The sequence below is a fragment of the Diabrotica virgifera genome, chromosome 2 (genome assembly GCF_917563875.1).
Source record: "Diabrotica virgifera virgifera chromosome 2, PGI_DIABVI_V3a".
NCBI lineage: Eukaryota > Metazoa > Arthropoda > Insecta > Coleoptera > Chrysomelidae > Diabrotica > Diabrotica virgifera.
Window position 1 is genome coordinate 188523172 of NC_065444.1, and position 16728 is coordinate 188539899.

At 32.6% G+C, this 16728-nt stretch overlaps 1 protein-coding gene across 2 annotated transcripts in view; it reads right to left on the minus strand.

Moving 5' to 3' along the window:
* Window positions 1-16728, minus strand: part of LOC114326786 (5-hydroxytryptamine receptor 1-like) — a 2054074-nt gene that overhangs the window by 430786 nt on the left and 1606560 nt on the right. For both annotated transcript variants that reach the window (XM_050642977.1, XM_050642978.1), the window contains 2 exons: window positions 10809-11038; window positions 5561-5934 (listed from right to left, as the gene is read on the minus strand). In XM_050642977.1, coding sequence (XP_050498934.1) covers window positions 5561-5934; window positions 10809-11038 — 604 coding nt within the window. The remainder of the gene's footprint in view (window positions 1-5560; window positions 5935-10808; window positions 11039-16728) is intronic.

The window sequence follows — 16728 nt, forward strand, 5'->3', positions numbered from 1 at the left end:
TAAATGTCTTGCCCCAAAAAACAGTGACCTTTATTAAGATGTGTAAGTAGCTGTCATCGATTACCGAAAGGCTTTTTATAGGGTACGTCATAAAATGATTATGAACATAATAGGAACTCTAAGGGCATCGATTGTAGAGACCTACGTATTATAGGAAACATGTATTGGAAACAGAAATATGTCCTATGAGTCGATGGGAAATCAAACGACGAATGTTTTATTGAAATAGGCATCATAAAAAATGCACACTGTCCCCGCTGTTATTTAAAGATACAATTTTTAAACAGGCTTTGCAAGTTAAATGCTTTGGAGTGAAAATCAATGGTGAACTGATTAATTATTTTAGATACGCTGACGACACTGTTATTTTACGCGGCAGTTTCCAGCTCCTTCAATAGTATTTGGATTGCGTGAACTCGGTCTAAAAATGAATACTTTTAAGACACAATTTATTATATTTATTCATTAAACTCACTACAGTGAACTCTCCCTTAAACGGACAGTAGTCGTTCCGCATAAAGTGTCCGTTCAAAGGAGGTGTCCGTTGTAGAGAAAAAAATATGTTATCTTAAAATTTTAAAAAATAAGTGCATGTATGTATGTGTACATACATACATATACATAGAAATATTAGTTTAATATTACATAACACAAGTTATGCATTAGAGGCAGCATTGTTTAGGAACAAAAGAACTTTTCGATTTTCTCCCTGCATTCTTTTAACAATTTTTTTAGCTAATGCCTCGACAACTAATGGTCATTGGCAAGGTGATGATACAGTGGATTTTTCCAATTAGGTACCTAGTGTAATGTGTAGTGTGTGTGTTGAGTAAGTGTCTTATTACTTTGCAAAGTTGACATCATTGTATTTGCAAAGAGACTCTAATTGTATCCGAACGTCTGCGGTCTCTCTGGTTTTTAACAAATTTAATTGGCCTGTCTGTCATTATTTCCCTTGTAACTTGTTATCCACGACTTCTTATTACTGTACCATTCGATAGGTAATTGTTCTGCGTATAAACCTTTGAACCAACGAGAAATTTTACTTTACCCGGTTACCAGTGCCCTTTCTTTGGCCCCGTCATACTGCTGCAAAGTAGAATTGTGATCCTGCCTTACCTTCAGTGCACCTTTCTCCATTTAGGTTATAAGTTTTCTTGGGTAATGTCTAGCGGGGAGTATACTTTCATTAAAGTGATCAGTTTTTCCTTTCATTTAGAAACCACTAATATATCTACAGCAACTGCTTCGCCACATACAAATTTGAAGAAAATATTGTATTGCTTACAAAACATTTACAACTCATTTCTCTCAAATTTGCCATCCATCAGGAGAGCTTTCATATCAACGCTTTCTTCCCTTACAACTTCTAATGCATTTTCTTGAATAATTATACAAGAAACAGGTTTTTACTTATAGACTACTTTTAGACCGCACTTTACAAAATCAATCGAAAACAATTATTTCTAGGTCTAATTCAGTACCCTGATCGACTTTTTCTTTCAAACTTAAAACCTCCTTTTGGCGAACACCCTTTTTTTCACTTTGCAAAAATAGTCATAAAAATACAATTACGTCCATTAAATAGGCTTTATCAGACATTTCGGTTAAAATTCTTAAATCCTTGTTCCAGTCAAAATAATAACTTAACAAGTTCCTGGTGTCGCATTTGTTTCATCGACGGACACACACATTAAATAATTTTTATTACTTAGTGTTGATAACGTGAACATTAATAACGTGATATTAAATATCACGTCGTGGATATCTGTACTGATTTGAAATAATAAATGCACTGTACACATTTTTATATTGTAAATATTTGAAACAAAAATGTTAATATTTTTCATTTACTGTCCGCATGTACACCTCATTTACTGTCCGCGTCCGTTGTTGAGAGTGTGGTACAGGAGCATATATCACCGAATGATTTTTGTTTTAAAAATCGTCCGTATAGAGGAGGTGTACGGCGAAGAAAGGTGTCCGTTAAGAGAGAGTTTACTGTATAAGCTTCTCTCGACAGATAGATTAACAAAACATGGAGAGAGTTACTCACTTTAAATATCTGGGATGCTACATTACAATCAAACTGAACCCAAGTAAAAAATCAAATAGGAGAAATGGTTTTGTAATTTCTGCATATGGTTAGTGATCCTTTTTGATGGGAATAAAAGAATAAATCTACGCCAATCTTTTCCACTGCTTTTAAGGAGAATCCCCACTAATACAATCAATACATTCCCATAAATTCCTGCCCATACATTTAGTTTCAATGGTTGTTGGGTGTGTGCTTCATGGAAAACCCTAGGATTTTTATCAGCTCAATAACAGCAATAATTGTAAGTAGGTATTTGAAAAAAAAATTAATCCAAAAAACAAATCTTAAATAAAAAGTTTATATTATTATTTATTGTCTCAGACATATCACCAAACTGTATAGTCGCCTTTTTAGAGGGTCTTAGTAGCAAAGTCGGTAATCTCCACTTTTCACCAAAATTGAGTTAGTTACATCAAATCAGTCGTATTTTAAAACATTATACAAAAATGAAGAGAATTACAATCAAAACGGCATTATCTGCCTATAAAATAGCATATAAATTTAGCCTAAGAATCAAACACAGCAATCTCCATGAACGGTTTAGAATAAAAGTCGGCAATGTCCTTCTTTGACCAATGAGAATCCTCGCAGTGACCATGTGATATACCACTAGGAGTCGGTTGGAGTGATTACTGTAATTTTGAAAACAAAATGTTGCTGTTTTATTTTTATGAGTTGTCATAATTAAAATTACCTCTAAAGCTCTCCAAGGTAACATAAAAACCTTTTATTATTTTCTTGTCTAATTTTAGTATCAATACCGAAAATATACACCTTTTAGTATCAAAACCGGCATTCTCTATTATTTTTTTCAATTTCAAATAAAAACTGTTAATAATTTAGGTAAAGTTTCTTCACTATTTGCTGTCATTTGGCATGGTTTTATAAATTAAACTATATTTGTTTCGATGTCACCTACAAGTAAGGCGTATCATTGTTTTGCGGTTTACTCAAAAATCAAAATGATGGAGATTGCTGACTTTGTTACTAGGACCCTCCTTTCTGGATCTTCTTCATTTACTTCCTGTACAACAGAATATGCACAAAATTCCTAATATAATTCTATGTACTCTGCGGTTAGTAGTGCAAGAAAAAATAGACTCGTGAACTAGTTTACTTGAGCCCAACTGAAGTAATATCCAAATTAACATTACATAAAATTACTACCTCTACCGCTTCCGGCGTAACACGTTTTTACACTCCCTATATTCGTATTTATAAGCTACTGATCCCTTTCCATATATTTGAGGCACTCAGAGTAACAGTGGCCTAACCCCAAAAACGAAGTTTTGAGATAAATGCAATCTTTGCATTCATATTTCCATTATGATTATGGGATGGCGCTACAAATTATGTAGCGCCATTTAGCCAGATATTGAGAGAGGTTATGAAGACCCTCGTCGAGGGTCTTTTAAATTCTGTACATGAAAAATATAGATTGTAATGTTATTTTGAACCTATTTCGTTGTGGCATTTTTGAAATAGTAAATGGGAAATAAGCCACAATTTAACTAAAAAAATGATTTTATTAACGTTTCGACGCCCAAATCGGATGTCGAAACGTTAATAAAATCATTTTCCGCAAATCGCCAGGAAATTTTGACATTCCTGTCAAAATTTCTTGAAGAAAAAGTCAGGACTTCCTTACTGTAAGGAAATGTCATTTCCTTACTGTAAGGAAATGATATTTCCGTACAGTTGTTAGTGTTCTATTTATAAGCGTCAAGTTTGACAATTCAACCTCAATACGTTTCCATAGTAACCCAAGTAATTTTATTAGGAATTTCAAAGCACCATTTATTTGGGAATAAAATTATCGCGTTTTTTTTAAATCAATCAATATCTGTCGAATTTTAAACGATTTGCGGAAAAATAGTATGTTTACCTCGTAGAAAAAGCCACATTCCTGGACTCTGTGTTGCTAAGTCTCGGCTTGCGCCTCGACTTAGCAATCTTCACAATCGTCCAGGAATGTTAAGCTTTTCCTACCCGGTAAACAATGTACTATTTTTAGTTAAATTGTGGCTTATTTCCCATTTAGAATAGTTTATTACATATATTGTATGAGCTAATTAGATGAGCTAATCCAAGATCCCACAAATAACTTAGTAGAACAACGATTATAAAACCAAATTAAGGCTTTTAATTAAAAACATAAGAAATAATAACTGACAAAATAGAAATTGCAAATGAATTAAATACGCATTACAGTACACTAGGAAAAATGTATGGACAAAAAATACCCATTTGAAATGATACATCGTAATGATACATGTCAGACATCGTATCATATACCGACCTCAGCCACAAAGTGTAAATAAAACTAATATACCAAACAACACAGCAAAATATCTTCGTGCGACTCAATTCTTATTGCGTGAAAAGGACAAGAGCGTCAAAACTACCGCACGAGAAAACCCTCGCACGTTCAAATTCTTATAATATGAAACAGCCCTATCACTTTTAATAAATTGATACCTTTTTACAAGAATATAAAAAGAAGAATAAAAAAAATATTTAATATAAAAAGAAAAATCAGAGATGCCTGAAATCTCCAGCGAAGGCTACTTGACTAGTGATGTGCCATACATGGCTGATTCCCTATTTAACATTAGGGGCTTGTATTACTGGAAAGATGAAGGTTGACAAATAATAGACGACAGACGACTATTTGAAATAAAATTCACTGGTTTTAACATTTTTATAAAATCAAATGAATACCGTCATGCAAAATATCAGAGTGGGTTTTTTTAAGTGACGAACTCTGTATATTCGCTGAACTAAAGCTTAAAATTGCAGAAAAAGGTCAAAAAGAGCAGTAATTTTATATGCCTCCAAAAATATATTACTACTAATTCATTTAGAATGCTACTGCTATTTAACCACAAGATATATTTATATGTTTTCTGGACAATACATTCTATAAAATTATCAAAGTTTTAAAATAAATAAAAGAGCCCATAAACTTAATATATTTTTTTAACTTTTCAGGGCTATGTCTCTAAAACTTTTTCAGAATTACATTTATTTGATGTTCTTCTCCATATTGTATCTAGTAACCTCGCATTTATTTTTTTTTGTATTTTTTTCATATTTTCATATATCTTGCATCAGTTATGAATTATATCAATTGAGGCGTTCAGAACAACCACAACCTACAGTTTTACCAAAATTCTTTTATTACATTAAAGTTATCCCTTACTTAAGTATTTTCAGGTACAGAGTGGCTCAAGTAACAAATACTTGAGCCACCTTGCATCTGAAAATACCTTAATAAGGGATAACTTTAATGTAATAAAAGAATTTTGGTAAAATTGTGGATTGTGGGTTAGGCCACTGTTGCTCTGAGCGCCCCAATTAAGCGTGTGTTATGGAGTATATCATTTTTCTTAAACTATAGTACAGAAGAATAATGATTCTGAAGAAGCATATTTAGAATATATAAAAACTAACAAAACTTACCCAAAATCTTGTGACACTAAACACACGTTTGAGTTTTTCTCTCCGTTTTCCCCGATTTCAGAATGTTCGTTTCCCAAAATTAGTAACGGAGGTAGAGAAATACACGCCGCGAAACACCAAACTAATATCACCCACAAAATCATCCGCTTTGGAGTCCTTTTTACCCCGTATTCGAGGGGTTTCGTTATAGCGTAGTACCGATCCACGCTGATCATACAAAGATTCAATATGGAAGCTGTGCAACTGAGCACATCGAAGCTGACCCACAAGTTGCACATTATCTCTCCGAAGATCCATTTGCCATTAATTTCGTAGAAGGTGGCCATCGGCATTACCAAGATGGCAACACAAAGGTCACTCACTGCAAGGCTTACCTGAAAATAAATATATTTAAATCATGAATGGGTTAATATATTTGTTTAATTATATTAACTACTTAAGAAAAAAAATTATATAAAACAAAGTGAAAGACAAGGTTTAAATTCGGATAGACCACAAAAGAACAGTTATTTTTTATTTGATATTGATATGTATTTTATCTGCATTTTTACTGCGATTTACAGTAAATATGCTGTTTTTTTCCTTTGGTTAATAACAATTATGTCACAGGATAGCATGAAATAGCACAGAAAAGAAAGATAAGAAAATAAATCTTATTGATACTTTTGAAAGAAAGATATTGTGTCCCATCTACGACAATGGTATTTGGAAAATTAGGTTCAACCATTTAGGCTTATAATTAGAAGCATCTCTTTACTTTGTTCAGGATACAAAATACCCACAAACATTCTTAATCGAAGACTTTAACCTTTCACTGAAAAAATCATCGGGGAATATTAAGCTGGGATTACAACTACTACTAATTACCCAATAATACACAAATATTAGCCAAAACACGTGAATATGAAATAAATGTTTACAATCTATTTGTAGATTCTATAAAAGCCTATGATTCAATCATCATCATCATCATCATCCAGCCTCTGCATCCAAAGTTGAACACAGGCCTGCCCTAATTTTCCAGTTTTTTCGATCTTGGGCTTTCTGCAACCAATTCCCAGCAATCCTTTTGACGTCGTCTGTCCATCGTGTAGGTGGTCTACCTCTACTTCTTCTGTCTTCTCTTGGTCTCCACACTGTAGTTTTTTGGGTTCACCTCCCGTCCTTCATCCTGGCTACATGGCCCGCCCAATTCAACTTCAGCCATGCTACTCGCTCTATGACATCTTGGACGCCTGTCCTTCTTCTGATTTCTTCATTTCTGACCCTATCTCTGAGAGTCAGTCTAAGTAGTGACCATTCCATTTTTCTTTGGGCCACTCTAAGTTTCGTTGCTGTGGCCTGGGTTAACGATAAAGTTTCGGCGCCGTAAGTCATGACTGGAAGCACAAATTGGTTAAACGTCTTCCTTTTCAAATAATTTGGCAAGTTGCTCTTGAAGATGTCTGATAGGCCTCCATATGCGGCCCATACTAAGGTGATCCTTCTCTGTAATTCAGCAGTTTCATTGTCACTGGCAATTTGGATTTCATGCCCTGATGCACTGATGATTCAGTAGATAGAAAAATATTACCTAATATATTGCAAAAATTTGCTATACCATCGAAATTACTACGACTACTGCAAATGACAATAACAAAAACAGAAGCACATGTATGTATTCAAGGAGAGATCACTGATGCTTTTATAATAACACAAGGACTGAAACAAGGAGACCGACTGGCTCCAACAATTCTTAATGTTGTTTCATCTTGTTAATCTTGTACTTACAAAAAATCTACCCAATTAGCAGCCTACGTAGATGATACAAACATAATGAGCACAACAATGAATGAGGCGGAAGAAACATACGTTGAGTTGAAACAGAGTGCAGAAGTTTTAGAGCTAGCAATAAATACAAATAAAACAAAACTACTCATACGAACCAAATCAAATAGCAACCTGAGCACCAAAAACATATTATAGATGATATAGGACACGGGAAGGGATTCACGTACTTAGGAGTGGACCTGGTCGCATACAATTAAGAAGAACCGGAAAAAACTAGAAGGCTTATGCTGGCAAATAAAGACCTTTTCGCGATGGGCCACATACTAAAATCGTGGGACGTAAACCAGAAAACAAAACACAATATTCCGGGTTTATAAGACAATAATCAGGCCCATAGTAAGTTATGGGTGTGAAACATGGGTTATAATATCATGTTTCTGCCATATATCTGCCATTGCATTAGACGTGTTTGAAAGAAAAGTATTACGTAGAATGTTAGGCTTAACTAGTGTTTTTTTTTTTTTTTTTTGAAAAATGGCTTTGGCAGAGCCAATTAGCCAGACTTGTTTGTGATTGATTGCAGATTAATAGTCATAAATTTCTTATAAACATAAGTACATTCTACAATATTATTTTTATAGATACATTGGTACATTGTGTAGCTTTTTCTTATTTTGTTTTTTTTTAATTATTTTACTATTTTTTTAATATATAGGCTTAACTAGTGGAAATAACAATTGGCATATTAGATATAATAAAGAAATATACAAACAATATAGCGAACCAACACTAGCACAATACACTAATCTGCGGAGATTACAAGTCACCTTATAAGAATAGATAAAAGCAGAACACCTAGTAGACCGCTTAAGTATGGTGGGACATCAGCAAGCAAGAAGTCCAAGGAAGGGGTCGATAGAGGAAATCAGAATCTATATCAAAGAGATGAGAGAGAGAGAGGAACTATTTTGGATTTACACGTAAATAGATCGAATATTACACAGACCGACAAGCTTGAGATCGAGAAAAGAGAGTATACTCTTCCGAAGGTTTTTGGTGCGTTGAATACGAATTTCAACTCTGGTTTCTTAGATATCCTTCAGAGTTAAGTTAGTTCAAAGCGATGATTTCCAAGGGTTGGCTGGATTTAAGGGTGTTGGTTTGAGACTGTTGGATTTGGGTTATTTATTTGGGTTATTTAAATTTGATTTTTCGGTTTGAGGTTGCTGGAATAAGGTTTTATGAGTTTGGGTTTTCCGAATTTAGATTTTCCGTTACTTACTTTTCGTTATTTAGTTATATTATATCTACGGTTCGTAGGTTTTTTTAAATTAAGATACTTTAAAATGTTATATATCAGCCAAAAGATATATATCTGAGTAAAATCAACTCCGTTTCAAAATATGTATTAAGACATATTTAAGATAGTTGTAACAGTTTTTGAAAGAAAATTTATATCACGATTCTACATAACCTTAAGAACATCCAAATTATATAAATTTTTGGACTTTAACTATATTTACTCTTTTATGCGCACAAAAATGAATTTTGTCGGATTCTGAAAATTATACACATTCTGATCTCTGGGTCTGAATATTGGTTACATTTTGTCGTCTGCTGTTATCAACCCCTATTTTTAACACCATTTCTTTTTTATCAATTTAATATAGTGTGGACATATAGCTATTAAATCCTAGTTTTATTACCTACTGTTTTAACGACAACTGCACTTTTTATCGTCTACGCTCTATAACAATGGAGCAGGAATATGTAAATATGTACTAGTATCCATGAAATTAAATGCCTATATTTTAAGTGGAAGTAACAGAGCTGACCTATACATACAGTGAGTGTCAAATATATGGAATAGTTTTATTTTTATTTTTAAATTCTGTTTTTTTATGATTGTGATTTTTTGATATTACCTTATAATAATAGTGACATTATCTTTCTGGACGTGATGAGTCGATGATATTTTTGAGTAAGGATAGGAGTGGTTTATTAGCTCATTCTAAATTAGATTTAATTCGCTTTAAGTGATATAATTATTTATGATAGGGCAGCAAAGTATGCTAAATGTGCAGTCACTCGAGCGTTGTGGGGACCTACTGGGTTGTGAAGAGTAGGTCCTAAAACCAAAAAAAGTTGAGCAAAGTTTTCCATTTTTGTTGGGACTTTCCATTTTTAATTTAGTTTTTCATTTCCAACAATCGTTTTTTAGATTATAGCGCCATCTATCCATAATTCTAAAAAAATATCTCGAATAAAAGTTACTCATTTTTATGTAAGGAATCCAAATCTGCAATAAAAATATGCGGGCTGTAATTTAAGATATTAAAGTAACCCCACCCCACCTACGTGGGGGGTCGTGTTTAATGCCATTCGATAGATTTTTCAAAAATAATGAATAAGTGTATGTTTCAGTTTTTCGCTCTGATATTCATTTCGCGAAAATCGCGTGGTTTCTATATAAAATTTTAAATTTACCTCCCACCTATCTCCGGGGAAGTGGTGTTTGGTATCATTCGATAAATTTTTGAAAAATATTCAGCACGTATTTTTTAGTTTTTCGATCTGTCATTCATTTCGCGAAATATTCGCTTTTTTCTTGTGAAATTTTGGGACTCACCCATTTACCTACGCCCCGCTCAAATCATCAGATTTTTGAAATATACACCGTTTTGCATATATTCTTTTTCTCATGATCATCTTTCATGATTTCAGTTTTTCGATTTCTTTCTAACGCATTAAATTGTATGTGACAGAAAAAAAGGCACGTCCGTGATTACAGACATTTACAACATTTATTCTAGTTATTGTAGTTGTCGATAGATGGCGCCATAATAAAAAATATATATTTTTTTAATTAGATGATAATATTACAAATATAATCTGTATAATTTATAACACTATACAAATCAAAGAAAATACCATTTTATAAATGCAAGAAACACATTTGATTTGTTTTTATCCCAAATTGAAAATAAAATGTGACAATTGTCAGATTTAACTAAAATGTCATGTTAGAATAAATTTCATAAATGTGTATTATCACGGACTTACCCTTTTTCCTATCATTTGTTACGCACTGAAAAATGCTCATGAAAAGGACAATACTTAACTTACCTTATCTTAATCTAACGATTTCGAGTTTTTCTAAGAATAGATATTTTTTCTGACGAACTCCCCTGTATTAAGAGCCAACATAGGGTACATTTATGGGGTACAAAGTTTCTCCCCATATGATAATCTGACGCGCTCGAGTAACTGCAAAAATCACTGCTTGGGCTCCCCTATCATTATTTTGTTGGTAGTTTTAATGTATTTATCTATTTTTACCATTTTTTAGGACTAATTTTTTCTTTTAGTAATTGTAACATTTTCTAACCTAACGTAATCAAATGTTTTAATGAGAACAAAATATTACATCCTTAAATTGAAAACTTACGATATAGGTCTAAATCTTTTTTTAACTTACCAGCAGATAATTACAAGGCCTTCTGAGCTTTCGCACAAGACAGACTGCCACGCACACTAGGATGTTACCAACGATAGTCCCAATAATAATAGAAACCAGAATGAGAGAGATCACTATACTTTCAACTTGGTTGTAACCCGGAATATCTTCATGTGTCACATTTGAAGTTTCGTTAACAATATCCGGTAGATTAGTGGTAGACGTCGCCATACGAAAACTGTCTTCTGTGCCTTAAATAGAAAAAAATTACAAGTTAAAGTATTAAATCTAGATTATAATGTACTATAATAATTACTGTATACATATCTACAATTAGTACCTTATTTGTTTAATGACTTTGGATTGCTTCATCCATTCAGCCACGATAGATAATAAATAATGTCTGCTACAATAGTAAACATAGTCCAGGGCGCATCTGTTTTGAGATGGACGTTGAGAGGTGACTCAAATTTTTTTGCAGAAATTGCTTGAAAATGACATAATAATATTTGAGTTATCCTCCCACTCAAAAAGGTCCGGAACATTGTTTAAATAATCAAACTGTCAAAATATGAAGGAAAAATTCGATTTTTTTTTTTTGTTTTTTTGCTTACAACTTTAAAACTATTCATTTCTGAGAAAAGTTGTACAAACATAAAAGTTGCATAATTAAATTTTCTACAATAGGTATAGAATTAGTTACAAATTTAAAAAATAGTCACCCTTGTTGCAAAATAGCAATAATTGCGAAAAAAAAAACATAAAAAACAAGTATTTGCATTTTACGTTTTTCAACCATTTATGCTACACTTAGGACCTTCTTAGTTTACCCAGAAAAACTTTAACAAAATAAATTATGCAATCCAGCTTTCGCAAAAAAAATTCATTTTTTTTTAAATGTTGCAGGACTGAAAATAAAGCAGATAGCAACTTGAATTTTTTTTGCTTATAGAAGTGTACTGTACCTTTAATTTAAATTTGAAAAATTAAAATCGATTAATTACCACGGCGTCAGGAAATTTTTTAAATAAAAATTAATTTTTGGTGCTACGCGCAGGACAGCGGTATTCGATTCTCACAAGTTGATTTCCACCAAAATTTCTTCCAATCTTTATCTAATATATTATTTTCTTACTCTATATTTTGTTGTATTTTAATATTTTAATTACACAAAAATCAAACTAATTTTATTATTGTTTGTGAAATTTAAACAATTTGTTTAAACAATTGCATATGTTTAAAAATAATAAACTTTTCTTCTCTAAGTTAAAATATATGAAAAAAGAAAATTTTTGTTAATAAAAGTGTTATTTGAAATGATAGAGTATGTGTTTTTATTTTGCAATAAACAAATTTATTTATTTATATCGAAATTTAATAAAAATTAAAATGTATCAATCATTATCAAATGTCATTGGAATGCCAAATCAGAGCAAACTATCCGCTGTCCTGCGCGTAGCACCAATAGTTAATGTTTATTTAAAAGAATTCCTGACAACGTGGTAGTTAATCGATTTTAATTTTGCAAAATTTTAAATGAAAAGTACAGCACACTTCTATACGGAAAAAATTTCAACTTGCTTTCTACTTTATTTTCAGTCCTGTAATAATTTGAAAAAATAAATTTTTTTGCGAAAGCTGGATTGCAAAATTTATTTTGCAAAATCTATTAAACCGATCTTAATTAAATTTACAGTATAGTTTTACTATATCATGAAGTTTTTCTGGGAGAAATATGAACGTCCTAAATATAGCATAAATGGTTGAAAAATGTAAAATGCGAATACTTGTTTTTGTATATTTTTTTTTTCGCAATTATTGCTATTTTGCAACAAGGATGACTATTTTTTAAATTTTTAACCATTTTAATATTGTAGGAAATTTAATTACACAACTTTTATGCCAGTACAACTTTTCTCGAAAATGAATACTTTTAAAGTTATAATTAAAAAAACGAAGAAAAAAATCGAATTTTTCCTTCAATTTTTGATATTTTGATTATTTAAACAATGTTCCGGACCATTTTGAGAGGGATGATAACTCAAATATTATTAAAAATGAATAACCATTTTCAATTTCGTTGCAAAACGAAAATACAGCCGAACCATATTCTAGTCCAATCAGAGAGTGCTGCAAGCTCCTCTACCGGTTTCGAAACTTATTAGTCTCTCATCAGGAGGCACATATGCTGCTCTCCCCGATCCAACCAAACCAAACCCCAGCGTACAGTCCCGGATTGCAACGAACGAAATGGCATAGATGCCCTAGCGGCAACTGCTACCAAAAAGACTAAGTTTTCACTCTAATGGCATATAAAACAACATAATGCTATTCTACATCCCACCAGAATGAAAACAATGGGAACCTTCTCTGGTCTTTTTGGTAGCAGTTGCCGCTAGGGCATCTATGCCATTTCGTTCGTTGCAATCCGGGACTGCACGCTGGGGTTTGTTTTGGTTGGATCGGGGAGAGCAGCATATGTGCCTCCTGATGAGAGACTAATAAGTTTCGAAACCGGTAGAGGTGCTTGCAGCACTCTCTGATTGGACTAGAATATGGTTCGGCTGTATTTTCGTTTTGCAACGAAATTGAAAATGGTTATTCATTTTTGTGTGTGGAGTATGAAGGGAACCATTCTCGTTGGAACTTTACCGCGCTGAGCAGATGGGACGTGAATTGTTAATTGTAGAATTCCCTCATCTTCCTTAGTCTCAGCATCCGTATGGCTTGCAAATTGTAGAAGCCTCGGAGGTGTAACCAGAGAAGGTTCCCATTGTTTTCATTATGGTGGGATGTAGAATAGCATTATGTTGTTTTATATGCCATTAGAGTGAAAACTTAGTCTTTTTCAAATATTATTATTTGATTTATTTTCAAGCAGCTTCTGCAAAAAAATTTGAGTCACCTCTAAACGTCCACATGTACTAATATTTTTACAGATGCGCCCTGGTCTAATATAAGAATATCATGTACATATGCGCACATGTGTATACACAATACTTAATAATTAAACATTCTAAAAGCCAATCAGTTAATTACTTTTTTACATTGTAACTAAAAATGTTATTGGCCTTGACATTGGTAACAGTTTATAATTGACTTAATTGTACCAATATAAAAATTGAAGGACTCATATAATAGGTACTCAATAAACAAGAGAAATAGGTTAAAGTAAAGTACAGCAATATAACGAGAGACGGAACCATGTAACACCACCAGACAAGAGCTAATAAACCTATAAATAAAAAAACATAAAACGGAGGCAATTAAAATAAAAGAAAATTAGCCGAGTTTGGAATGTGAGAGGCATTTTCAAAGAGGTATACCTAAAGCAGTTTACAAATGAAGCAAATAGATTAAATTTAGAGTGCAAGGTCTCCAAGAAAGTAAACAAGGAAAAATTTCACACTATATGTAAAATAATACCATTACTAAGTACTATGTATGGTCGGTGCTGCTATATGGAGTAGAGGGCTGGACACTAGGGTGCATCGAAAAAATAAAAGTTGGAAATGTTATATCTAGTAGCGTGAAAAAGTTGCTAGTGTTATTTTTCAACATATTAGTATTTTTATTTTTTTTTCTAAGCGAATTTTCTGCTCCCCCAACGACCTTGAATTTTATTAGATATCTGATTTTTATGGAAATTTCAATTTATATTATTTGGAATAAAATATGTGCTAACTAGATCTAAGACCAATTAAAGAAAATATAAAATGTAGTCAATTAAAAATTTAAACGATATTTAAAGTTTTATTTGGTTTTTCAATCTCCCCAACCCCTTTGAAGTTTCCCGCTTAGTGAGTCCGTGCGTGAGCAAATAGATTAAATTTAGAGTGCAAGGTCTCCAAGAAAGTAAACAAGGAAAAATTTCACACTATATGTAAAATAATACCATTACTAAGTACTACGTATGGTCGGTGCTGCTATATGGAGTAGAGGGCTGGACACTAGGGTGCATCGAAAAAATAAAAGTTGGAAATGTTATATCTAATAGCGTGAAAAAGTTGCTAGTGTTATTTTTCAACATATTAGTATTTTTATTTTTTTTTTCTAAGCGAATTTTCTGCTCCCCCAACGACCTTGAATTTTATTAAATATCTGATTTTTATGGAAATTTCAATTTATATTATTTGGAATAAAATATGTGCTAACTAGATCTAAGACCAATTAAAGAAAATATAAAATGTAGTCAATTAAAAATTTAAACGATATTTAAAGTTTTATTTGGTTTTTCAATCTCCCCAACCCCTTTGAAGTTTCCCGCTTAGTGAGTCCGTGCGTGTAATTTTCACTTATGTTTAGTGCGATGCCTTACTTTGTTATTATTATTGTTTGCAAATTAAATATTTTTGAAATAGATAAATCAGGACCACGGGGAGTAAAATCAAGATGTCCTGTGGACCGCCCCATTTTTGAGCAACCACCAAATATACCTGAAAATGTTTTACTGAAATACAAACAAGCGATGAAGTTTTGTGGTTGCAAGAGGATAAAAAACTCAGCAAGAAAGAGACAGAATTTTCTGGTGTTGCCGAACAGGTTGCATTTAAATTGGAGGAAATACGGAAAAAGGTTTTAATTCCAATAATTTAACATATAACAATTATTCAGCCTTTAAAAGCCTATCATGACAAATATATGACAACTATGAAATTATTTAAGAACAGGCAAAACAGTGAATTTTACAAAAATAAAATTCAATGCTTTAAAACAAAAGTAAAATTACACGTTTCGATCTTGCAGCATGCAAATATGCCACTCTGATTAATTGTCTTTGTAGCAAATCTCAAAAAATGCCTCTGGATAAGCGCGAATTTCTATTAAATTAAAGAGGTCCCAGAAAAATGGTGATAAATTCGATTGATAGGGAAAACAAAAACAAATATAATCAGAGAGAATAACGGTAAAAGAAGAAAGTTACCGACGCGACGCAAAGACCAAAGTTTAGCTCAAGTAAAAAACAGTACCAATCGGTCGTGGAAGAACACATACAGTAGGAAAAATGAAAGAATACCCATGAACGAACATATAAAACACGCTGTATTTTCCTGTCACCGTGTCACACAAAAAATTGGCCAGCGCAAGTACATGTAATAATTATTGTTACATGTACTTGCACTGGACAATTTTCTTTGTGACACGGTGACAGGAAAATACAGCGTGTTTTATATGTTCGTTCATGGGTATTCTTTCATTTTTCCGACTGTAGGTAACATTTGTGCATGAGCCAGGGTGCAAGTATTTTGGATATGGGTATCCGCTGTCTGGTATATCAGAAAGTATTAAATCCAGCTATTGCATGTGACCAAACAGTCGTAAATACTGGCGTTAAGGGTGATGTAATACGGCTGTTAGAAGAACATCTTAAAAAACCGCTTCAGTGGTTTGTCTGTCTGTGACATTCAAATGATCTAAACCTTGGACATTAAAAGAAGTTTACCAGTGACCAAATAAAAAAACGTGAGGTCTTCAAACTTTCTCCTATAAAAATTTTGACTCAAACGACTACTTTGAGTTAATTAACTAACCAAAAAATCACCTTAGAGAACCACCTATATTCTCTAGATTGTCGAGTGACAATCTTTGAGATTTTATTAAGAATCCTAACTTAGACCCTTTTAACATTGAGATTGAGAAATATCACTGGCACAAACAATGTGTAGAACGATGTGTCAAGCTTGTGACCAAGCGTCTCAAGCAGTTTGTGGAGCATATTTTTGAGGGATGGATTTATAAAAACTCGAATTGATTCCAGAAAAACTATGCCTCACTTTAATGCCAAATCGGAAAACATCTTCGAATAGAATGCTTTTACCATATTTTTTGTAATAATACCGAATTTTGTACCTTGCTTTATATTTATTTTATTATTAAAAAACTTGGGTGACATCAGGGAGACGGATAAGTTGGCCTATTATGTTATAAAAAAATGTTTTAG